At 43.5% G+C, this 26,416-nt stretch overlaps 1 protein-coding gene across 2 annotated transcripts in view; it reads right to left on the reverse strand.

Moving 5' to 3' along the window:
* Nucleotides 1-915: 915 nt before the first annotated feature.
* Nucleotides 916-26,416, reverse strand: part of LOC106604060 (multidrug and toxin extrusion protein 1) — a 65,712-nt gene continuing 40,211 nt past the window's right edge. Inside the window, exons 11-17 of one of the 2 annotated variants that reach the window (XM_045717483.2) lie at nt 9,077-9,185; nt 7,529-7,604; nt 7,091-7,160; nt 6,413-6,545; nt 4,934-5,028; nt 4,503-4,569; nt 916-3,075 (exon numbers count right to left, since the gene is read on the reverse strand). In XM_045717483.2, coding sequence (XP_045573439.1) covers nt 2,825-3,075; nt 4,503-4,569; nt 4,934-5,028; nt 6,413-6,545; nt 7,091-7,160; nt 7,529-7,604; nt 9,077-9,185 — 801 coding nt within the window. In that variant the 3' untranslated portion in view covers nt 916-2,824. Of the gene's footprint in view, nt 3,076-4,502; nt 4,570-4,933; nt 5,029-6,372; nt 6,546-7,090; nt 7,161-7,528; nt 7,605-9,076; nt 9,186-26,416 lie in introns of both variants that reach the window. The other variant, XR_006769704.2, reaches the window with a different exon arrangement.

The following is a 26,416-nucleotide window of genomic DNA, read 5'->3' on the forward strand; positions in this document are numbered from 1 at the left end:
TTTGTGGGCTATACTCGGCCTTGTCTTAGGACGGTAAGTTGGTGGTTGGAGACATCCCTCTAGTGGTGTGGGGGCTGTGCTTTGGCAAAGTGGGTGGGGTTATATCCTGCCTGTTTGGCCCTGTCCGGGGGTATCATCGGATGGGGCCACAGTGTCTTCTGATCCCTCCTGTCTCAGCCTCCAGTATTTATGCTGCAGTAGTTTATGTGTCGGGGGGCTAGGGTCAGTCTGTTACATCTGGAGTATTTCTCTTGTCTTATCCGGTGTCCTGTGAGAATTTAAATATGCTCTCTCTAATTCTCTCTTTCTCTCTTTCTGTCTTTCTCTCGGAGGACCTGAGCCCTAGGACCATGCCTCAGGACTACCTGGCATGATGACTCCTTGCTGTCCCCAGTCCACCTGGCCGTGTTGCTGCTCCAGTTTCAACTGTTCTGCCTGCGGCTATGGAACCCTGACCTGTTCACCGGACGTGCTTGTTGCACCCTCGACAACTACTATGATTATTATTATTTGACCCTGCTGGTCATTTATGAACATTTTAACATCTTGACCATGTTCTGTCCTATATAAACCCATGCTAGGGACATTAGCATCCTATATAAACCCATGCTAGGAACATTAGCATCCTATATAAACCTATGCTAGGAACATTAGCATCCTATATAAACCTATGCTAGGGACATTAGCATCCTATATAAACCTATGCTAGGTATTAGCATCCTATTTAAACCCATTCTAGGGACATTAGCATCCTATATAAACCCATGCTAGGGACATTATCATCCTATATAAACCTATGCTAGGTATTAGCATCCTATTTAAACCCATGCTAGGGACATTAGCATCCATTAAATCCATTCTAGAGACATCAGCATTGTATACCCATGCCAGTGAAACAAGAGGAGCACAGCACAGTTTATGTAGATTAATTTAATAATGACGGAACATGAAAAGCAGAATAGGGAACCAGCTCCACTTCAAAACACAACAGACTGTTGTTATTGCTATTATTATTAGTAACCACCAGATAAAAACATCTCCTTAAAAAGAAAAAAAAAGAGCTTTGTTACTGAACACATATCTCCTTTACTGTTTCCACGCGCTTCCACAACGACCTTCTCAAAGCCATTCCTACATGTGATAGCTGTACTAGCTCTGATGCCTTGCAATGCTAACAGTGTTTTATGCCCTTCAAGGGATGACCGACCCTGAACCTGTTCCCGGTGGGCAAAACTGGTCACAATGTTCGAAGGTCACCTACCGCTTGTAGGAAGTTTCATTAAGGTCTTTTTACCAACCAGAAAAATAAATCTGGCTTCCCATCCTGTATTGATCTTGTCATGATATATGTACCTGGTAACAGGGACCAGTCATCTGGCTATACAACTTCTTATCCAGTTAATAACCACTTTATAACATCATTAAGATGACATAGTGTGCCAAATGTTGCCTTCTGGGTTAGTCATCATTCCCTTCTATTGTCCATGATTAAATGTCAACAGCAGTGAACCCCTTTGGTTCGTACAGTAACTCCCGTATGGCTGTGTGAGTACCGTCTTTGGTTTAAATACATATGGCTCCTGTTTATGTGGCTGTGGGTAACCTCCTGTACTGTATATGCGGCTGTGCGTAACCTCCTGCACTGTATATGTGGCTGTGGGTAACCTCCTGTACTCTATGTGGCTGTGGGTAACCTCCTGCACTGTATATGTGGCTGTGGGTAACCTCCTGTACTGTATATGCAGCTGTGGGTAACCTCCTGTACTGTATATGTGGCTGTGGGTAACCTCCTGTACTGTATATGTGGCTGTGGGTAACCTCCTGTACTGTGTATGTGGCTGTGGGTAACCTCCTGTACTGTGTATGTGGCTGTGGGTAACCTCCTGTACTGTGTATGTGGCTGTGGGTAACCTCCTGTACTGTATATGTGGCTGTGGGTAACCTCCTGCACTGTATATGTGGCTGTGGGTAACCTCCTGTACTGTATATGTGGCTGTGGGTAACCTCCTGTACTGTATATGTGGCTGTGGGTAATCTCCTGTACTGTATATGCGGCTGTGGGTAATCTCCTGTACTGTATATGTGGCTGTGGGTTATCTCCTGTACTGTATATGCGGCTGTGGGTAATCTCCTGTACTGTATATGTGGCTGTGGGTAACCTCCTGTACTGTATATGTGGCTGTGGGTAAACTCCTGTACTGTATATGTGGCTGTGGGTAACCTCCTGTACTGTATATGTGGCTGTGGGTAACCTCCTGTACTGTATATGTGGCTGTGGGTAACCTCCTGTACTGTTTATGTGGCTGTGGGTAACCTCCTGTACTGTATATGCGGCTGTGGGTAACCTCCTGTACTGTATATGTGGCTGTGGGTAACCTCCTGTACTGTATATGTGGCTGTGGGTAACCTCCTGTACTGTATATGTGGCTGTGGGTAACCTCCTGTACTGTATATGTGGCTGTGGGTAATCTCCTGTACTGTATATGCGGCTGTGGGTAATCTCCTGTACTGTATATGTGGCTGTGGGTTATCTCCTGTACTGTATATGCGGCTGTGGGTAATCTCCTGTACTGTATATGTGGCTGTGGGTAACCTCCTGTACTGTATATGCGGCTGTGGGTAACCTCCTGTACTGTATATGCGGCTGTGGGTAACCTCCTGTACTGTATATGTGGCTGTGGGTAACCTCCTGTACTGTATATGTGGCTGTGGGTAACCTCCTGTACTGTATATGTGGCTGTGGGTAACCTCCTGTACTGTATATGTGTCTGTGCGTAACCTCCTGTACTGTATATGCGGCTGTGGGTAACCTCTTTGGCTCAGTTTATCCGAGCAGCAGGCTGGTGAGCAGTTCACTGAGGATGATTCCAGCGGTGAGGATGAGGAACATGAGGATGACAACCAGCCCACGACGAACAACCAGCTGTCTGACATTCAACCTCACCGTAATGACCACCGGCCCCTCCTCAGCCTCTAACTCCTCCCCGCCTTCCCCCCTGTCCCCACCCAGCCCCTCCACGTCCGTCTTCCCCTCCCCAGGGCTCTCCTCGCTGGGTGGGACCGCCTCCGACCTGCCTAGAGGGTTACACACCATGTAAAGTTACACACTACGTAAAGTTACACACTATGTAAAGTTACGCGCCATGTAAAGTTACACGCCATGTAAAGTTACACACCATGTAAAGTTACACACCACGTAAAGTTACACGCCATGCAAAGTTACACGCCATGTAAAGTTACACGCCATGTAAAGTTACACGCCATGTGAAGTTACACGCTATGTAAAGTTACACGCCATGTAAAGTTACACGCCATGTAAAGTTACACACCATGTGAAGTTACACACTATGTAAAGTTACACGCTATGTAAAGTTACACGCCATGTAAAGTTACACACCATGTGAAGTTACACGCTATGTAAAGTTACACACCATGTAAAGTTACACACCATGTAAAGTTACACACTATGTGAAGTTACACACTATGTAAAGTTACACGCTATGTAAAGTTACACGCTATGTAAAGACATAGGGCTGTTGTAAAAAAAAAACAAGCATGTCAAAGCTTACAGAGCTCTATATGTCAAGTCTCATACTGTATATGTAATCATGGAACATATGGAACCGTAAAACTTGGAATATATGGAACCGTAAAACTATGGAACCGTAAAACTTGGAATATATGGAACCGTAAAACTTGAAATATATGGAACCGTAAAACGTGGAATATATGGAACCGTAAAACTTGGAATATATGGAACCGTAAAACTTGGAATATATGGAACCGTAAAACTATGGAACCGTAAAACTTGGAATATATGGAACCGTAAAACTTGAAATATATGGAACCGTAAAACGTGGAATATATGGGACCGTAAAACTTGGAATATTTTGAACCGTAAAACTTGGAATATATAGAACCGTAAAACTATGGAACCGTAAAACTTGGAATATATGGAATCTTAAAACTTGAAATATATGGAACCGTAAAACGTGGAATATATGGGACCGTAAAACTTGGAATATATGGAACCGTAAAACTTGGAATATATGGAACCGTAAAACTTGGAATATATGGAACCGTAAAACTTGGAATATATGGGACCGTAAAACTTGGAATATATGGAACCGTAAAACTATGGAACCGTAAAACTTGGAATATATGGAACCGTAAAACTTGGAATATATGGAACCGTAAAACTTGGAATATATGGAACCGTAAAACTTGGAATATATGGAACCGTAAAACTATGGAACCGTAAAACTTGGAATATATGGAACCGTAAAACTTGAAATATATGGGACCGTAAAACTTGGAATATATGGAACCGTAAAACTTGGAATATATGGGACCGTAAAACTTGGAATATATGGGACCGTGAAACTATGGAACCGTAAAACTTGGAATATATGGGACCGTGAAACTATGGAACCGTAAAACTTGGAATATATGGGACCGTAAAACTTGGAATATATGGGACCGTGAAACTTCTGGAATGTTACCTTTCTTCTCCAGTCCAAACTGCTCTTCTTTCCTTTCAGGGAGCTGGACTCCTGCCCTCACCAGAGCCTGACAACACACACGTAGGTTTTACTATCCTTTTGGGAACCAAACAATTGATTCCCATTCAAAAAACTTTTTTCCTTAACACAAACCCTTAACTAACACTACAATTGCCTTGTTCCTTGTGGGGTCTGGTGAAATGTCGCCACTTCTGCCCCCCCCCCCCACACACACACACACACACACACACACACACACACACACACACACACACACACACACACACACACACACACACACACACACACACACACACACACACACACACACACACACACACACACACACACAGAGAGCAGAGCCGGATGAAACACATCAGCTGTTAGAGGCAACCAGTGAGGTTAAACACAGGATATAACTAGTGACTGACCTCTTGACTGACTTTTTTCCAGTCCAGTTTACACAGCAGAACTACCAAGATTAAGGACTGGGTTAACACACTGGCGAACAGGCCTATCCACAAACCTGAGAGAAAGAGGGGAGGCAGAGAGAGAGACAGAGAGAGAGAGAGAGAGAGAGAGAGAGAGAATAGAAAGAGAGAGAAAGAGACAGAGAGAATAGAAAGAGAGAGAGAGTGAGAGAGAAAGAGAGACAGAGAGAGAGACAGAGAGAGAGAGAGAGAGTGAGAGAGAAAGAGAGACAGAGAGAGAGACAGAGAGAATAGAAAGAGAGAGAGAGAGAGAGAATAGAAAGAGAGAGACAGAGAGAATAGAAAGAGAGAGAGAGAATAGAAAGAGAGAGAGAGAATAGAAAGAGAGAGAGAGAGAATAGAAAGAGAGAGAGAGAGAATAGAAAGAGAGAGAGAGAGAGAGAGAGAGAGAGAGAGAATAGAAAGAGAGAGAGAGAGAGAGAGAGAGAGAGAGAGAGAGAGAGAGAGAGAGAAGGTTGGTTACAGAGGAAATCTGTAATCAATCACTATTGCTGTTACGTTAAAACAAACTCTGTCTCTGTAGTGAACACAGCCACTGAACCAGGTGCTTAGAGGCCTAGTTAAACCTTGTATTAAAAAGGGGCAATCTGTGATTGCTACGTCAATATTTGAACTTAAATGACTGATATAAAGCCACTGATTCTTAAAAAACATAACTTATAAAGAAATGTTAGTTCAACTGCTGTACCCCATCAGAACCCCCAAAAACGGGTCGTTTTACACCAATGTTAGTTCAACTGCTGTACCCCATCAGAACCCCCAAAAACGGGTCGTTTTACACCAATGTTAGTTCAACTGCTGTACCCCATCAGAACCCCCAAAAACGGGTCGTTTTACACCAATGTTAGTTCAACTGCTGTACCCCATCAGAACCCCCAAAAACGGGTCGTTTTACACCAATGTTAGTTCGTGTTGAAATTGGAAACAAACACTGTTAAGCCTCAAAACGATTATACTGTATGTTAAAACGACAATGTTGATCTCATTGATGGCGAGGCTCTGTCTATGAATTGCAGTGGTTACATTTCTTCAGATCCGTCGTTCAGCAGTTTACCAAAACAGCAACGGAGAGACAACTTTGTTGTTGTTTGAAGTGCAGATTGCCCATTTCACATGTTTTCTCTCCCCTATCTGACCTCTGATATATTACCATGCTGTTATCTCTCCCCTATCTGACCTCTGATATATTACCATGCTGTTATCTCTCCCCTATCTGACCTCTGATATATTACCATGCTGTTATCTCTCCCCTACTCACCTCTGATATATTACCATGCTGTTATCTCTCCCCTATCTGACCTCTGATATATTACCATGCTGTTATCTCTCCCCTACTCACCTCTGATATATTACCATGCTGTTATCTCTCCCCTACTCACCTCTGATATATTACCATGCTGTTATCTCTCCCCTTCTCACCTATGATGCCCATCTTGTTAGGGAACATGAGGGAGATTCCAATGGGGAGGCCTACGAAGTAGCACCCCACCAGGTTACACAACGCTCCAATCTTCTGCTTTCCTGCTCCCCGGATGATACCGCCCATCACGCCCTGTCACGACACACACATTACTGATTCTATACACACACAAATATAACTAGCCCCACACACACACACATTACTGACTCTATACACACACAAATATAACTAGCCCCACACACACACACATTACTGACTCTATACACACACAAATATAACTAGCCCCACACACACACACATTACTGACTCTATACACACACAAATATAACTAGCCCCACACACACACACATTACTGACTCTATACACACACAAATATAACTAGCCCCACACACACACACATTACTGACTCTATACACACACAAATATAACTAGCCCCACACACACACACATTACTGACTCTATACACACACAAATATAACTAGCCCCACACACACACACATTACTGACTCTATACACACACAAATATTACTGGCCCCACACACACACACACACACACACACACACACACACACACACACACACACACACACACACACACACACACACACACACACACACACACACACACACACACACACACACACACACACACACACACACACACAGTGTAACCTCACCAAGACGGCGTCTGCCAGATGAAAGAACGCATACATGATCATGATGTCAGCCACCCTCTTCACAATGTCCCTGGAACACACAGAGAGAGAGAGAGAGAGGTTCACTGGGTCACTGGGTTCTACTGGAGCGGTCCCAGACCTGTTGGTGCTAACATTCCAAACAAACTGGCCCCCAGGCTAAGGTACTACAGAGATCAGAGATCTTCAGGTTCATAACACCTACAGTGTCATTCTGATGGTGAAGCAGGTTAAAACATGATTACTGGATGTTACGGAAGTTATGTGATGTCTGTGTGTCTACAAGATGTCAAACACACACACACACACACACACACACACACACACACACACACACACACACACACACACACACACACACACACACACACACGAGGTTTCTAAAGTTAATCAGTGTGGTGGGTGTGTGTCTATACTCACTGTTCTGTGGTGAAGATGTAACCGATCACGTCTTTAGTCACGAGGACGAACGTGCTGACAAAACACGAGACGATGACTGGACAGAAAAGACTAATAGTTAGTAAATCTTCTGACAATCATTAATATTATTCAAGAAAACAAAGTCAACCTCTATATACGGTGCATTCGGAAAATATTCAGACCCGTTGACATTATCCACATTTTGTTACATTACGGCTTTATTCTAAAATTGATTAAATAAAACATTTTTCCTCATAATGAAAAAAAGAAAACAAGTTTTTTGACGTTTTTGGAAATTCTGACCAGAGCTCTAGAGTTGAACTGACCCCACTCTTGCAGGCAGTCAGCTGACGAGCCTAGGGGTTAAGAGGTCAGGGATCACACCCACCAATAGAAACGTCCCAGAATGTATATATGGCAGGGTAGTGATGATACAGAACCTTGATATGGCAGGTTAGTGGAGTGATACAGAACCTTGATATGGCAGGTTAGTGGAGTGATACAGAACCTTGATATGGCAGGTTAGTGGTGATACAGAACCTTGATATGGCAGGTTAGTGGAGTGATACAGAACCTTGATATGGCAGGTTAGTGGTGATACAGAACCTTGATAAGGCAGGTTAGTGGTGATACAGAACCTTGATATGGCAGGTTAGTGGAGTGATACAGAACCTTGATATGGCAGGTTAGTGGAGTGATACAGAACCTTGATATGGCAGGTTAGTGGAGTGATACAGAACCTTGATATGGCAGGTTAGTGGTGATACAGAACCTTTGATATGGCAGGTTAGTGGAGTGATACAGAACCTTGATATGGCAGGTTAGTGGAGTGATACAGAACCTTGATATGGCAGGTTAGTGGTGATACAGAACCTTGATATGGCAGGTTAGTGGTGATACAGAACCTTGATATGGCAGGTTAGTGGAGTTATACAGAACCTTGATATGGCAGGTTAGTGGTGATACAGAACCTTGATATGGCAGGTTAGTGGAGTTATACAGAACCTTGATATGGCAGGTTAGTGGTGATACAGAACCTTGATATGGCAGGTTAGTGGAGTGATACAGAACCTTGATATGGCAGGTTAGTGGTGATACAGAACCTTGATATGGCAGGTTAGTGGAGTGATACAGAACCTTGATATGGCAGGTTAGTGGTGATACAGAACCTTTGATATGGCAGGTTAGTGGAGTGATACAGAACCTTGATATGGCAGGTTAGTGGAGTGATACAGAACCTTGATATGGCAGGTTAGTGGTGATACAGAACCTTGATATGGCAGGTTAGTGGAGTTATACAGAACCTTGATATGGCAGGTTAGTGGAGTTATACAGAACCTTGATATGGCAGGTTAGTGGTGATACAGAACCTTGATATGGCAGGTTAGTGGAGTTATACAGAACCTTGATATGGCAGGTTAGTGGTGATACAGAACCTTGATATGGCAGGTTAGTGGAGTGATACAGAACCGTTTACATGAAGGCTACATTAAGATCTGGCCCGTAGTAGAGCCATGCTAGCATCACTAGCTAGCTGCTGCTACGTACATGCACAGACGGAGGCAACCTTCCCAGACAGCTTGGCCTGTTCTGTGTTCCCTGCACCCAGAGCGTTGCCCACCCTCACACTGGCTGCTACTGAGAAACCAAGGGGAAACTGAGAGAGGACGAGAGAGAGATGTGAGTTAGAAAAATAACATTTCTGTTCTAAATATCATGATGTAATGTATCTTAGTGTGATGTTACTATGGTAGCTAGTTGATAGACAGTGTGATGTTACCATGGTAGCTAGCTGATAGACAGTGTGATGTTACCATGGTAGCTAGCTGATAGACAGTGTGATGTTACCATGGTAGCTAGCTGTTAGACAGTGTGATGTTACCATGGTAGCTAGCTGATAGACAGTGTGATGTTACCATGGTAGATAGCTGATAGATAGTGTGATGTTACCATGGTAGCTAGCTGATAGATAGTGTGATGTTACCATGGTAGCTAGCTGATAGACAGTGTGATGTTACCATGGTAGCTAGCTGATAGACAGCGTGATGTTACCATGGTAGCTAGCTGATAGACAGTGTGATGTTACCATGGTAGCTAGCTGATAGACAGTGTGATGTTACCATGGTAGCTAGCTGATAGACAGTGTGATGTTACCATGGTAGCTAGCTGATAGACAGTGTGATGTTACCAGGGTAGCTAGATGATAGACAGTGTGATGTTACCATGGTAGCTAGCTGATAGACAGTGTGATGTTACCATGGTAGCTAGCTGATAGACAGCGTGATGTTACCATGGTAGCTAGCTGATAGACAGTGTGATGTTACAATGGTAGCTAGCTGATAGACAGTGTGATGTTACCATGGTAGCTAGCTGATATACAGTGTGATGTTACCATGGTAGCTAGCTGTTAGACAGGGTTATGTTACCATGGTAGCTAGTTGATAGACAGTGTGATGTTACCATGGTAGCTAGCTGATAGACAGTGTGATGTTACCATGGTAGCTAGCTGATAGACAGTGTGCTGTTACCATGGTAGCTAGATGATAGACAGTGTGATGTTACCATGGTAGCTAGCTGATAGACAGTGTGATGTTACCATGGTAGCTAACTGATAGACAGTGTGATGTTACCATGGTAGCTAGATGATAGACAGTGTGATGTTACCATGGTAGCTAGCTGATAGACAGTGTGATGTAGGTGATTGTAGCTAGCTGATAGACAGTGTGATGTTACCATGGTAGCTAGCTAATAGACAGTGTGATGTTACCATGGTAGCTAGCTGATAGACAGTGTGATGTTACCATGGTAGCTAGCTGATAGACAGTGTGATGTAGGTGATGGTAGCTAGCTGATAGACAGTGTGATGTTACCATGGTAGCTAGCTGATAGACAGTGTGATGTTACCATGGTAGCTAGCTGATAGACAGTGTGATGTTAACATGGTAGCTAGCTGATAGACAGTGTGATGTTACCAGGGTAGATAGCTGATAGACAGTGTGATCTTACCATGGTAGCTAGCTGATAGACAGTGTGATGTTACCATGGTAGCTAGCTGATAGACAGTGTGATGTTACCATGGTAGATAGCTGATAGACAGTGTGATGTTACCATGGTAGATAGCTGATAGACAGTGTGATGTTACCATGGTAGCTAGCTGATAGACAGTGTGATGTTACCATGTAGGTGATGGTAGCTAGCTAATAGACAGTGTGATGTTACCATGGTAGCTAGCTGATAGACAGTGTGATGTTACCATGGTAGCTAGCTGATAGACAGTGTGATGTTACCATGGTAGCTAGCTGATAGACAGTGTGATGTTACCATAGTAGCTAGCTGATAGACAGTGTGATGTTACCATAGTAGCTAGCTGATAGACAGTGTGATGTTACCATGGTAGCTAGCTGATAGACAGTGTGATGTTACCATGGTAGCTAGCTGATAGACAGTGTGATGTTACCATGTAGGTGATGGTAGCTAGCTAATAGACAGTGTGATGTTACCATGGTAGCTAGCTGATAGACAGTGTGATGTTACCATGGTAGCTAGCTGATAGACAGTGTGATGTTACCATGGTAGCTAGCTGATAGACAGTGTGATGTTACCATAGTAGCTAGCTGATAGACAGTGTGATGTAGGTGATGGTAGCTAGCTGATAGACAGTGTGATGTTACCATGGTAGCTAGCTGATAGACAGTGTGATGTTACCATGGTAGCTAGCTGATAGACAGTGTGATGTTATCATGGTAGCTAGCTGATAGACAGTGTGATGTTACCAGGGTAGATAGCTGATAGACAGTGTGATCTTACCAGGGTAGCTAGCTGATAGACAGTGTGATGTTACCATGGTAGCTAGCTGATAGACAGTGTGATGTTACCATGGTAGCTAGCTGATAGACAGTGTGATGTTACCATGGTAGATAGCTGATAGACAGTGTGATGTTACCATGGTAGATAGCTGATAGACAGTGTGATGTTACCATGGTAGCTAGCTGATAGACAGTGTGATGTTACCATGTAGGTGATGGTAGGTAGCTAATAGACAGTGTGATGTTACCATGGTAGCTAGCTGATAGACAGTGTGATGTTACCATGGTAGCTAGCTGATAGACAGTGTGATGTTACCATGGTAGCTAGCTGATAGACAGTGTGATGTTACCATAGTAGCTAGCTGATAGACAGTGTGATGTTACCATAGTAGCTAGCTGATAGACAGTGTGATGTTACCATGGTAGCTAGCTGATAGACAGTGTGATGTTACCATGGTAGCTAGCTGATAGACAGTGTGATGTTACCCTGGTAGCTAGCTGATAGACAGTGTGATGTTACCTTGGTAGATAGCTGATAGACAGTGTGATGTTACCATGGTAGCTAGCTGATAGACAGTGTGATGTTACCATGGTAGCTAGCTGATAGACAGTGTGATGTTACCATGGTAGCTAGCTGATAGACAGTGTGATGTTACCATGGTAGCTAGCTGATAGACAGTGTGATGTTACCATGGTAGCTAGCTGATAGACAGTGTGATGTTACCATAGTAGCTAGCTGATAGACAGTGTGATGTTACCATAGTAGCTAGCTGATAGACAGTGTGATGTTACCATGGTAGCTAGCTGTTAGACAGTGTGATGTTACCATGGTAGCTAGCTGATAGACAGTGTGATGTTACCCTGGTAGCTAGCTGATAGACAGTGTGATGTTACCTTGGTAGATAGCTGATAGACAGTGTGATGTTACCATGGTAGCTAGCTGATAGACAGTGTGATGTTACCATGGTAGCTAGCTGATAGACAGTGTGATGTTACCATGGTAGCTAGCTGTTAGACAGGGTGATGTTACCATGGTAGCTAGTTGATAGACAGTGTGATGTTACCATGGTAGCTAGCTGATAGACAGTGTGATGTCACCATGGTAGATAGCTGATAGACAGTGTGATGTCACCATGGTAGATAGCTGATAGACAGTGTGATGTCACCATGGTAGCTAGCTGATAGACAGTGTGATGTTACCATGGTAGCTAGCTGATAGACAGTGTGATGTTACCATGGTAGCTAGCTGATAGACAGTGTGATGTTACCATGGTAGCTAGCTGATAGACAGTGTGATGTTACCATAGTAGCTAGCTGAAAGACAGTGTGATGTTACCATGGTAGCTAGCTGATAGACAGTGTGATGTTACCATGGTAGCTAGCTGATAGACAGTGTGATGTGACCATGTTAGATAGCTGATAGACAGTGTGATGTTACCATGGTAGCTAGCTGATAGACAGTGTGATGCTACCATGGTAGATAGCTGATAGACAGTGTGATGTTACCATGGTAGCTAGCTGATAGACAGTGTGATGTTACCATGGTAGCTAGCTGATAGACAGTGTGATGTTACCATGGTAGCTAGCTGATAGACAGTGTGATGTTACCCTGGTAGCTAGCTGATAGACAGTGTGATGTTACCATGGTAGATAGCTGATAGACAGTGTGATGCTACCATGGTAGCTAGCTGATAGACAGTGTGATGTTACCATGGTAGATAGCTGATAGACAGTGTGATGTTACCATGGTAGCTAGCTGATAGACAGTGTGATGTTACCATGGTAGCTAGCTGATAGACAGTGTGATGTTACCATGGTAGCTAGCTGATAGACAGTGTGATGTTACCATGGTAGCTAGCTGTTAGACAGGGTGATGTTACCATGGTAGCTAGTTGATAGACAGTGTGATGTTACCATGGTAGCTAGCTGATAGACAGTGTGATGTCACCATGGTAGATAGCTGATAGACAGTGTGATGTCACCATGGTAGATAGCTGATAGACAGTGTGATGTCACCATGGTAGCTAGCTGATAGACAGTGTGATGTTACCATGGTAGCTAGCTGATAGACAGTGTGATGTTACCATGGTAGCTAGCTGATAGACAGTGTGATGTTACCATGGTAGCTAGCTGATAGACAGTGTGATGTTACCATAGTAGCTAGCTGAAAGACAGTGTGATGTTACCATGGTAGCTAGCTGATAGACAGTGTGATGTTACCATGGTAGCTAGCTGATAGACAGTGTGATGTGACCATGTTAGATAGCTGATAGACAGTGTGATGTTACCATGGTAGCTAGCTGATAGACAGTGTGATGCTACCATGGTAGATAGCTGATAGACAGTGTGATGTTACCATGGTAGCTAGCTGATAGACAGTGTGATGTTACCATGGTAGCTAGCTGATAGACAGTGTGATGTTACCATGGTAGCTAGCTGATAGACAGTGTGATGTTACCCTGGTAGCTAGCTGATAGACAGTGTGATGTTACCATGGTAGATAGCTGATAGACAGTGTGATGCTACCATGGTAGCTAGCTGATAGACAGTGTGATGTTACCATGGTAGATAGCTGATAGACAGTGTGATGTTACCATGGTAGCTAGCTGATAGACAGTGTGATGTTACCATGGTAGCTAGCTGATAGACAGTGTGATGTTACCATGGTAGCTAGCTGATAGACAGTGTGATGTTACCATGGTAGCTAGCTGTTAGACAGGGTGATGTTACCATGGTAGCTAGTTGATAGACAGTGTGATGTTACCATGGTAGCTAGCTGATAGACAGTGTGATGTTACCATGTAGGTGATGGTAGCTAGCTAATAGACAGTGTGATGTTACCATGGTAGCTAGCTGATAGACAGTGTGATGTTACCATGGTAGCTAGCTGATAGACAGTGTGATGTTACCATGGTAGCTAGCTGATAGACAGTGTGATGTTACCATAGTAGCTAGCTGATAGAGAGTGTGATGTTACCATGGTAGCTAGGTGATAGACAGTGTGATGTTACCATGGTAGCTAGATGATAGACAGTGTGATGTTACCATGGTAGCTAGCTGATAGACAGTGTGATGTTACCATGGTAGCTAACTGATAGACAGTGTGATGTTACCATGGTAGCTAGATGATAGACAGTGTGATGTTACCATGGTAGCTAGCTGATAGACAGTGTGATGTAGGTGATTGTAGCTAGCTGATAGACAGTGTGATGTTACCATGGTAGCTAGCTAATAGACAGTGTGATGTTACCATGGTAGCTAGCTGATAGACAGTGTGATGTTACCATGGTAGCTAGCTGATAGACAGTGTGATGTAGGTGATGGTAGCTAGCTGATAGACAGTGTGATGTTACCATGGTAGCTAGCTGATAGACAGTGTGATGTTACCATGGTAGCTAACTGATAGACAGTGTGATGTTACCATGGTAGACAGCTGATAGACAGTGTGATGTTACCATGGTAGATAGCTGATAGACAGTGTGATGTTACCATGGTAGCTAGCTGATAGACAGTGTGATGTTACCATGTAGGTGATGGTAGCTAGCTAATAGACAGTGTGATGTTACCATGGTAGCTAGCTGATAGACAGTGTGATGTTACCATGGTAGCTAGCTGATAGACAGTGTGATGTTACAATGGTAGCTTGCTGATAGACAGTGTGATGTTACCATGGTAGCTAGCTGATAGACAGTGTGATGTTACCATGGTAGCTAGCTGATAGACAGTGTGATGATACCATGGTAGCTAGCTGATAGACAGTGTGATGTTACCATGTAGGTGATGGTAGCTAGCTAATAGACAGTGTGATGTTACCATGGTAGCTAGCTGATAGACAGTGTGATGTTACCATGGTAGCTAGCTGATAGACAGTGTGATGTTACCATGGTAGCTAGCTGTTAGACAGTGTGATGTTACCATGGTAGCTAGCTGATAGACAGTGTGATGTTACCATGGTAGCTAGCTGATAGACAGTGTGATGTTACCATGGTAGCTAGCTGATAGACAGTGTGATGTTACCATAGTAGCTAGCTGATAGACAGTGTGATGTTACCATGGTAGCTAGCTGATAGACAGTGTGATGTTACCATGTAGGTGATGGTAGATAGCTGATAGACAGTGTGCTGTTACCATGGTAGCTAGCTGATAGACAGTGTGATGTTACCATGGTAGCTAGCTGATAGACAGTGTGATGTTACCATAGTAGCTAGCTGATAGACAGTGTGATGTTACCATAGTAGCTAGCTGATAGACAGTGTGATGTTACCATGGTAGCTAGCTGATAGACAGTGTGATGTTACCATGGTAGATAGCTGATAGACAGTGTGATGTTACCATGGTAGCTAGCTGATAGACAGTGTGATGTTACCATGGTAGCTAGCTGATAGACAGTGTGATGTTACCATGGTAGCTAGCTGATAGACAGTGTGATGTTACCCTGGTAGCTAGCTGATAGACAGTGTGATGTTACCATGGTAGATAGCTGATAGACAGTGTGATGCTACCATGGTAGCTAGCTGATAGACAGTGTGATGTTACCATGGTAGATAGCTGATAGACAGTGTGATGTTACCATGGTAGCTAGCTGATAGACAGTGTGATGTTACCATGGTAGCTAGCTGATAGACAGTGTGATGTTACCATGGTAGCTGGCTGTTAGACAGGGTGATGTTACCATGGTAGCTAGTTGATAGACAGTGTGATGTTACCATGGTAGCTAGCTGATAGACAGTGTGATGTTACCATGTAGGTGATGGTAGCTAGCTAATAGACAGTGTGATGTTACCATGGTAGCTAGCTGATAGACAGTGTGATGTTACCATGGTAGCTAGCTGATAGACAGTGTGATGTTACCATGGTAGCTAGCTGATAGACAGTGTGATGTTACCATAGTAGCTAGCTGATAGAGAGTGTGATGTTACCATGGTAGCTAGGTGATAGACAGTGTCATGTTACCATGGTAGCTAGATGATAGACAGTGTGATGTTACCATGGTAGCTAGCTGATAGACAGTGTGATGTTACCATGGTAGCTAACTGATAGACAGTGTGATGTTACCATGGTAGCTAGATGATAGACAGTGTGATGTTACCATGGTAGCTAGCTGATAGACAGTGTGATGTAGGTGATTGTAGCTAGCTGATAGACAGTGTGATGTTACCATGGTAGCTAGCTAATAGACAGTGTGATGTTACCATGGTAGCTAGCTGATAGACAGTGTGATGTTACCATGGTAGCTAGCTGATAGACAGTGTGATGTTACCATGGTAGCTAGCTGATAGACAGTGTGATGTTACCATGGTAGCTAGCTGTTAGACAGTGTGATGTTACCATGGTAGCTAGCTGATAGACAGTGTGATGTTACCCTGGTAGCTAGCTGATGGACAGTGTGATGTTACCTTGGTAGATAGCTGATAGACAGTGTGATGCTACCATGGTAGCTAGCTGATAGACAGTGTGATGTTACCATGGTAGCTAGCTGATAGACAGTGTGATGTTACCATGGTAGCTAGCTGATAGACAGTGTATTGTTACCATGGTAGCTAGCTGTTAGACAGGGTGATGTTACCATGGTAGCTAGTTGATAGACAGTGTGATGTTACCATGGTAGCTAGCTGATAGACAGTGTGATGTCACCATGGTAGATAGCTGATAGACAGTGTGATGTTACCATGGTAGCTAGCTGATAGACAGTGTGATGTTACCATGGTAGCTAGTTGATAGACAGTGTGATGTTACCATGGTAGCTAGCTGATAGACAGTGTGATGTTACCATGGTAGCTAGCTGATAGACAGTGTGATGTCACCATAGTAGCTAGCTGATAGACAGTGTGATGTTACCATGGTAGCTAGCTGATAGACAGTGTGATGTTACCATGTAGGTGATGGTAGATAGCTGATAGACAGTGTGCTGTTACCATGGTAGCTATTTGATAGACAGTGTGATGTTACCATGGTAGCTAGCTGATAGACAGTGTGATGTTACCATGGTAGCTAGCTGAAAGACAGTGTGATGTTACCATAGTAGCTAGCTGATAGACAGTGTGATGTTACCATGGTAGCTAGCTGATAGACAGTGTGATGTCACCATGGTAGATAGCTGATAGACAGTGTGATGTTACCATGGTAGCTAGCTGATAGACAGTGTGATGTTACCATGGTAGCTAGCTGATAGACAGTGTGATGTTACCATGGTAGCTAGCTGATAGACAGTGTGATGTTACCATGGTAGCTAGCTGATAGACAGTGTGATGTTACCATAGTAGCTAGCTGATAGACAGTGTGATGTTATCATGGTAGCTAGCTGATAGACAGTGTGATGTTACCATGTAGGTGATGGTAGATAGCTGATAGACAGTGTGCTGTTACCATGGTAGCTATTTGATAGACAGTGTGATGTTACCATGGTAGCTAGCTGATAGACAGTGTGATGTTACCATGGTAGCTAGCTGAAAGACAGTGTGATGTTACCATAGTAGCTAGCTGATAGACAGTGTGATGTTACCATGGTAGCTAGCTGATAGACAGTGTGATGTTACCATGGTAGATAGCTGATAGACAGTCTGATGTTACCATGTTAGATAGCTGATAGACAGTGTGATGTTACCATGGTAGCTAGCTGATAGACATTGTGATGTTACCATGGTAGATAGGCAATAGACAGTGTGATGTTACCATGGTAGCTAGCTGATAGACAGTGTGATGTTACCATGGTAGCTAGCTGATAGATAGTGTGATGTTACCATGGTAGCTAGCTGATAGACAGTGTGATGTTACCATGGTAGCTAGCTGATAGACAGTGTGATGTTACCATGGTAGCTAGCTGATAGACAGTGTGATGTTACCATGGTAGCTAGCTGTTAGACAGTGTGATGTTACCATGGTAGCTAGCTGATAGACAGTGTGATGTTACCCTGGTAGCTAGCTGATAGACAGTGCGATGTTACCATGGTAGATAGCTGATAGACAGTGTGATGTTACCATGGTAGCTAGCTGATAGACAGTGTGATGTTACCATGGTAGATAGCTGATAGACAGTGTGATGTTACCATGGTAGATAGCTGATAGACAGTGTGATGTTACCATGGTAGCTAGCTGATAGACAGTGTGATGTTACCATTGTAGCTAGCGATAGACAGTGTGATGTTACCATGTAGGTGATGGTAGATAGCTGATAGACAGTGTGCTGTTACCATAGTAGCTAGCTGATAGATAGTGTGATGTTACCATTGTAGCTAGCGATAGACAGTGTGATGTTACCATGTAGGTGATGGTAGATAGCTGATAGACAGTGTGCTGTTACCATAGTAGCTAGCTGATAGACAGTGTGATGTTACCATGGTAGCTAGCTGATAGACAGTGTGATGTTACCATGGTAGCTAGCTGATAGACAGTGTGATGTTACCATGGTAGCTAGCTGATAGACAGTGTGATGTTACCATAGTAGCTAGCTGATAGACAGTGTGATGTTACCATGGTAGCTAGCTGATAGACAGTGTGATGTTACCATGGTAGATAGCTGATAGACAGTGTGATGTTACCATGGTAGCTAGCTGATAGACAGTGTGATGTTACCATGGTAGCTAGCTGATAGACAGTGTGATGTTACCATGGTAGCTAGCTGATAGACAGTGTGATGTTACCCTGGTAGCTAGCTGATAGACAGTGTGATGTTACCATGGTAGATAGCTGATAGACAGTGTGATGCTACCATGGTAGCTAGCTGATAGACAGTGTGATGTTACCATGGTAGATAGCTGATAGACAGTGTGATGTTACCATGGTAGCTAGCTGATAGACAGTGTGCTGTTACCATGGTAGCTAGCTGATAGACAGTGTGATGTTACCATGGTAGCTAGCTGATAGACAGTGTGATGTTACCATGTAGGTGATGGTAGCTAGCTAATAGACAGTGTGATGTTACCATGGTAGCTAGCTGATAGACAGTGTGATGTTACCATGGTAGCTAGCTGATAGACAGTGTGATGTTACCATGGTAGCTAGCTGATAGACAGTGTGATGTTACCATAGTAGCTAGCTGATAGAGAGTGTGATGTTACCATGGTAGCTAGGTGATAGACAGTGTGATGTTACCATGGTAGCTAGATGATAGACAGTGTGATGTTACCATGGTAGCTAGCTGATAGACAGTGTGATGTTACCATGGTAGCTAACTGATAGACAGTGTGATGTTACCATGGTAGCTAGATGATAGACAGTGTAATGTTACCATGGTAGCTAGCTGATAGACAGTGTGATGTAGGTGATTGTAGCTAGCTGATAGACAGTGTGATGTTACCATGGTAGCTAGCTAATAGACAGTGTGATGTTACCATGGTAGCTAGCTGATAGACAGTGTGATGTTACCATGGTAGCTAGCTGATAGACAGTGTGATGTAGGTGATGGTAGCTAGCTGATAGACAGTGTGATGTTACCATGGTAGCTAGCTGATAGACAGTGTGATGTTACCATGGTAGCTAGCTGATAGACAGTGTGATGTTATCATGGTAGCTAGCTGATAGACAGTGTGATGTTACCAGGGTAGATAGCTGATAGACAGTGTGATCTTACCATGGTAGCTAGCTGATAGACAGTGTGATGTTACCATGGTAGCTAGCTGATAGACAGTGTGATGTTACCATGGTAGCTAGCTGATAGACAGTGTGATGTTACCATGGTAGATAGCTGATAGACAGTGTGATGTTACCATGGTAGATAGCTGATAGACAGTGTGATGTTACCATGGTAGCTAGCTGATAGACAGTGTGATGTTACCATGTAGGTGATGGTAGCTAGCTAATAGACAGTGTGATGTTACCATGGTAGCTAGCTGATAGACAGTGTGATGTTACCATGGTAGCTAGCTGATAGACAGTGTGATGTTACCATGGTAGCTAGCTGATAGACAGTGTGATGTTACCATGGTAGCTAGCTGATAGACAGTGTGATGTTACCATAGTAGCTAGCTGATAGACAGTGTGATGTTACCATGGTAGCTAGCTGATAGACAGTGTGATGATACCATGGTAGCTAGCTGATAGACAGTGTGATGTTACCATCGTAGCTAGCTGATAGATAGTGTGATGTTACCATGGTAGCTAGCTGATAGACAGTGTGATGTTACCATGGTAGCTAGCTGATAGACAGTGTGATGTTACCATGGTAGCTAGCTGATAGACAGTGTGATGTTACCATGGTAGCTAGCTGATAGACAGTGTGATGTTACCATGGTAGCTAGCTGATAGACAGTGTGATGTTACCATGGTAGCTAGCTGTTAGACAGTGTGATGTTACCATGGTAGCTAGCTGATAGACAGTGTGATGTTACCCTGGTAGCTAGCTGATAGACAGTGTTATGTTACCTTGGTAGATAGCTGATAGACAGTGTGATGCTACCATGGTAGCTAGCTGATAGACAGTGTGATGTTACCATGGTAGCTAGCTGATAGACAGTGTGATGTTACCATGGTAGCTAGCTGATAGACAGTGTATTGTTACCATGGTAGCTAGCTGTTAGACAGGGTGATGTTACCATGGTAGCTAGTTGATAGACAGTGTGATGTTACCATGGTAGCTAGCTGATAGACAGTGTGATGTCACCATGGTAGATAGCTGATAGACAGTGTGATGTTACCATGGTAGCTAGCTGATAGACAGTGTGATGTTACCATGGTAGCTAGCTGATAGACAGTGTGATGTCACCATGGTAGCTAGCTGATAGACAGTGTGATGTTACCATGGTAGCTAGCTGATAGACAGTGTGATGTTACCATAGTAGCTAGCTGATAGACAGTGTGATGTTACCATGGTAGCTAGCTGATAGACAGTGTGATGTTACCATGGTAGATAGCTGATAGACAGTCTGATGTTACCATGTTAGATAGCTGATAGACAGTGTGATGTTACCATGGTAGCTAGCTGAAAGACAGTGTGATGTTACCATAGTAGATAGCTGATAGACAGTGTGCTGTTACCATGGTAGCTATTTGATAGACAGTGTGATGTTACCATGGTAGCTAGCTGATAGACAGTGTGATGTTACCATGGTAGCTAACGATAGACAGTGTGATGTTACCATGTAGGTGATGGTAGATAGCTGATAGACAGTGTGCTGTTACCATGGTAGCTATTTGATAGACAGTGTGATGTTACCATGGTAGCTAGCTGATAGACAGTGTGATGTTACCATGGTAGCTAGCTGATAGACAGTGTGATGTTACCATGTTAGCTAGCTGATAGACAGTGTGATGTTACCATGGTAGCTAGCTGATAGACAGTGTGATGTTACCATGGTAGCTAGCTGATAGACAGTGTGATGTAGGTGATGGTAGCTAGCTGATAGACAGTGTGATGTTACCATGGTAGCTAGCTGATAGACAGTGTGATGTTACCATGGTAGCTAGCTGATAGACAGTGTGATGTTACCATGGTAGCTAGCTGATAGACAGTGTGATGTTACCATGGTAGCTAGCTGATAGACAGTGTGATGTTACCATGTAGGTGATGGTAGCTAGCTAATAGACAGTGTGATGTTACCATGGTAGCTAGCTGATAGACAGTGTGATGTTACCATGGTAGCTAGCTGATAGACAGTGTGATGTTACCATAGTAGCTAGCTGATAGACAGTGTGATGTTACCATGGTAGCTAGCTGATAGACAGTGTGATGTTACCATGGTAGCTAGATGATAGACAGTGTGATGTTACCATGGTAGCTGGCTGATAGACAGTGTGATGTTACCATGGTAGCTAGCTGATAGACAGTGTGATGTTACCATGGTAGCTAGATGATAGACAGTGTGATGTAGGTGATGGTAGCTAGCTGATAGACAGTGTGATGTAGGTGATGGTAGCTAGCTGATAGACAGTGTGATGTTACCATGGTAGCTAGCTGATAGACAGTGTGATGTAGGTGATGGTAGCTAGCTGATAGACAGTGTGATGTTATCATGGTAGCTAGCTGATAGACAGTGTGATGTTACCATGGTAGATAGCTGATAGACAGTGTGATGTTACCATGGTAGATAGCTGATAGACAGTGTGATGTTACCATGGTAGATAGCTGATAGACAGTGTGATGTTACCATGGTAGCTAGCTGATAGACAGTGTGATGTTACCATGTAGGTGATGGGAGATAGCTAATAGACAGTGTGATGTTACCATGGTAGCTAGCTGACAGACATTGTGATGTTACCATGGTAGCTAGCTGATAGACAGTGTGCTGTTACCATGGTAGCTAGCTGATAGACAGTGTGATGTTACCATGGTAGCTAGCTGATAGACAGTGTGATGTTACCATGGTAGCTAGCTGATAGACAGTGTGATGTTACCATAGTAGCTAGCTGATAGACAGTGTGATGTTACCATGTAGGTGATGGTAGATAGCTGATAGACAGTGTGCTGTTACCATGGTAGCTATTTGATAGACAGTGTGATGTTACCATGGTAGCTAGCTGATAGACAGTGTGATGTTACCATGGTAGCTAGCTGAAAGACAGTGTGATGTTACCATAGTAGCTAGTTAATACACAGTGTGATGTTACCATGGTAGCTAGCGATAGACAGTGTGATGTTACCATGGTAAATAGCTGATAGACAGTGTGATGTTACCATGTTAGATAGCTGATAGACAGTGTGATGTTACCATGGTAGCTAGCTGATAGACAGTGTGATGTTACCATGGTAGATAGCTGATAGACAGTGTGATGTTACCATGGTAGCTAGCTGATAGACAGTGTGATGTTACCATGGTAGCTAGCTGATAGACAGTGTGATGTTACCATGGTAGCTAGCTGATAGACAGTGTGATGTTACCATGGTAGATAGCTGATAGACAGTGTGATGTTACCATGGTAGCTAGCTGATAGACAGTGTGATGTTACCATGGTAGCTAGCTGATAGACAGTGTGATGTTACCATGTAGGTGATGGTAGCTAGCTAATAGACAGTGATATGTTACCATGGTAGCTAGCTGATAGACAGTGTGATGTTACCATAGTAGCTAGCTGATAGACAGTGTGATGTTACCATGTAGGTGATGGTAGATAGCTGATAGACAGTGTGCTGTTACCATGGTAGATAGCTGATAGACAGTGTGATGTTACCATGGTAGATAGCTGATAGACAGTGTGATGTTATCATGGTAGCTAGCTGATAGACAGTGTGATGTTACCATAGTAGCTAGCTGATAGACAGTGTGATGTTACCATGGTAGCTAGCTGATAGACAGTGTGATGTTACCATAGTAGCTAGCTGATAGACAGTGTGATGTTACCATGGTAGCTAGCTGATAGACAGTGTGATGTTACCATGGTAGATAGCTGATAGACAGTGTGATGTTACCATGGTAGCTAGCTGATAGACAGTGTGATGTTACCATGGTAGCTAGCTGATAGACAGTGTGATGTTACCATGGTAGCTAGCTAATAGACAGTGATATGTTACCATGGTAGCTAGCTGATAGACAGTGTGATGTTACCATAGTAGCTAGCTGATAGACAGTGTGATGTTACCATGTAGGTGATGGTAGATAGCTGATAGACAGTGTGCTGTTACCATGGTAGATAGCTGATAGACAGTGTGCTGTTACCATGGTAGATAGCTGATAGACAGTGTGATGTTATCATGGTAGCTAGCTGATAGACAGTGTGATGTTACCATAGTAGCTAGCTGATAGACAGTGTGATGTTACCATGGTAGCTAGCTGATAGACAGTGTGATGTTACCATGGTAGCTAGCTGATAGACAGTGTGATGTTACCATGGTAGCTAGCTGATAGACAGTGTGATGTAGGTGATGGTAGCTAGCTGATAGACCGTGTGATGTTACCATGGTAGCTAGCTGATAGACAGTGTGATGTTACCATGGTAGCTAGCTGATAGACAGTGTGATGTTACCATGGTAGATAGCTGATAGACAGTGTGATGTTACCATGGTAGCTAGCTGATAGACAGTGTGATGTTACCATGGTAGCTAGCTGATAGACAGTGTGATGTTACCATGGTAGCTAGATGATAGACAGTGTGATGTTACCATGGTAGCTAGCTGATAGACAGTGTGATGTAGGTGATGGTAGCTAGCTGATAGACAGTGTGATGTTACCATGGTAGCTAGCTAATAGACAGTGTGATGTTACCATGGTAGCTAGCTGATAGACAGTGTGATGTTACCATGGTAGCTAGCTGATAGACAGTGTGATGTATGTGATGGTAGCTTGCTGATAGACAGTGTGATGTTACCATGGTAGATAGCTGATAGACAGTGTGATGTTACCATGGTAGCTAGAAGATAGACAGTGTGATGTTACCATGGTAGCTAGCTCATAGACAGTGTGATGTAGGTGATGGTAGCTAGCTGATAGACAGTGTGATGTTACCATGGTAGCTAGCTGATAGACGGTGTGATGTTACCATGGTAGCTAGCAGATAGACAGTGTGATGTTACCATGGTAGCTAGCTGATAGACATTGTGATGTAGGTGATGGTAGCTAGCTGATAGACAGTGTGATGTTACCATAGTAGCTAGCTGATAGACAGTGTGATGTTACCATGGTAGCTAGCTGATAGACAGTGTGATGTTACCATGGTAGCTAGCTGATAGACAGTGTGATGTTACCATGGTAGCTAGCTGATAGACAGTGTGATGTAGGTGATGGTAGCTAGCTGATAGACCGTGTGATGTTACCATGGTAGCTAGCTGATAGACAGTGTGATGTTACCATGGTAGCTAGCTGATAGACAGTGTGATGTTACCATGGTAGCTAGATGATAGACAGTGTGATGTTACCATGGTATCTAGCTGATAGACAGTGTGATGTTACCATGGTAGCTAGCTGATAGACAGTGTGATGTTACCATGGTAGCTAGATGATAGACAGTGTGATGTTACCATGGTAGCTAGCTGATAGACAGTGTGATGTAGGTGATGGTAGCTAGCTGATAGACAGTGTGATGTTACCATGGTAGCTAGCTAATAGACAGTGTGATGTTACCATGGTAGCTAGCTGATAGACAGTGTGAAGTTACCATGGTAGCTAGCTGATAGACAGTGTGATGTATGTGATGGTAGCTTGCTGATAGACAGTGTGATGTTACCATGGTAGATAGCTGATAGACAGTGTGATGTTACCATGGTAGCTAGAAGATAGACAGTGTCATGTTACCATGGTAGCTAGCTCATAGACAGTGTGATGTAGGTGATGGTAGCTAGCTGATAGACAGTGTGATGTTACCATGGTAGCTAGCTGATAGACGGTGTGATGTTACCATGGTAGCTAGCAGATAGACAGTGTGATGTTACCATGGTAGCTAGCTGATAGACATTGTGATGTAGGTGATGGTAGCTAGCTGATAGACAGTGTGATGTTACCATGGTAGCTAGCTGATAGACAGTGTGATGTTACCATGGTAGCTAGCTGATAGACAGTGGGATGTTACCATGGTAGCTAGCTGATAGACACTGGGATGTTACCATGGTAGCTAGCTGATAGACAGTGTGATGTTACCATGGTAGCTAGATGATTGACAGTGTGATGATACCATGGTAGCTAGCTGATAGACAGTGTGATGTTACCATGGTAGCTGGCTGATAGACAGTGTGATGTTACCATGGTAGCTAGCTGATAGATAGTGTGACGTTACCATGTAGGTGATGGTAGCTAGCTAATAGACAGTGTGATGTTACCATGGTAGATAGCTGATAGACAGTGTGATGTTACCATGGTAGCTAGCTGATAGACAGTGTGATGTTACCATAGTAGCTAGCTGATAGACAGTGTGATGTTACCATGGTAGCTAGCTGATAGACAGTGTGATGTTACCATGGTAGCTAGCTGATAGACAGTGTGATGTTACCATAGTAGCTAGCTGATAGACAGTGTGATGTTACCATGGTAGCTAGCTGATAGACAGTGTGATGTTACCATGGTAGATAGCTGATAGACAGTGTGATGTTACCATGGTAGCTAGCTGATAGACAGTGTGATGTTACCATGTAGGTGATGGTAGCTAGCAAATAGACAGTGATATGTTACCATGGTAGCTAGCTGATAGACAGTGTGATGTTACCATAGTAGCTAGCTGATAG

This window comes from Salmo salar, chromosome 04 (genome assembly GCF_965601325.2).
Source record: "Salmo salar chromosome 04, fSalSal1, whole genome shotgun sequence".
NCBI classification, from domain to species: Eukaryota; Metazoa; Chordata; class Actinopteri; order Salmoniformes; family Salmonidae; genus Salmo; species Salmo salar.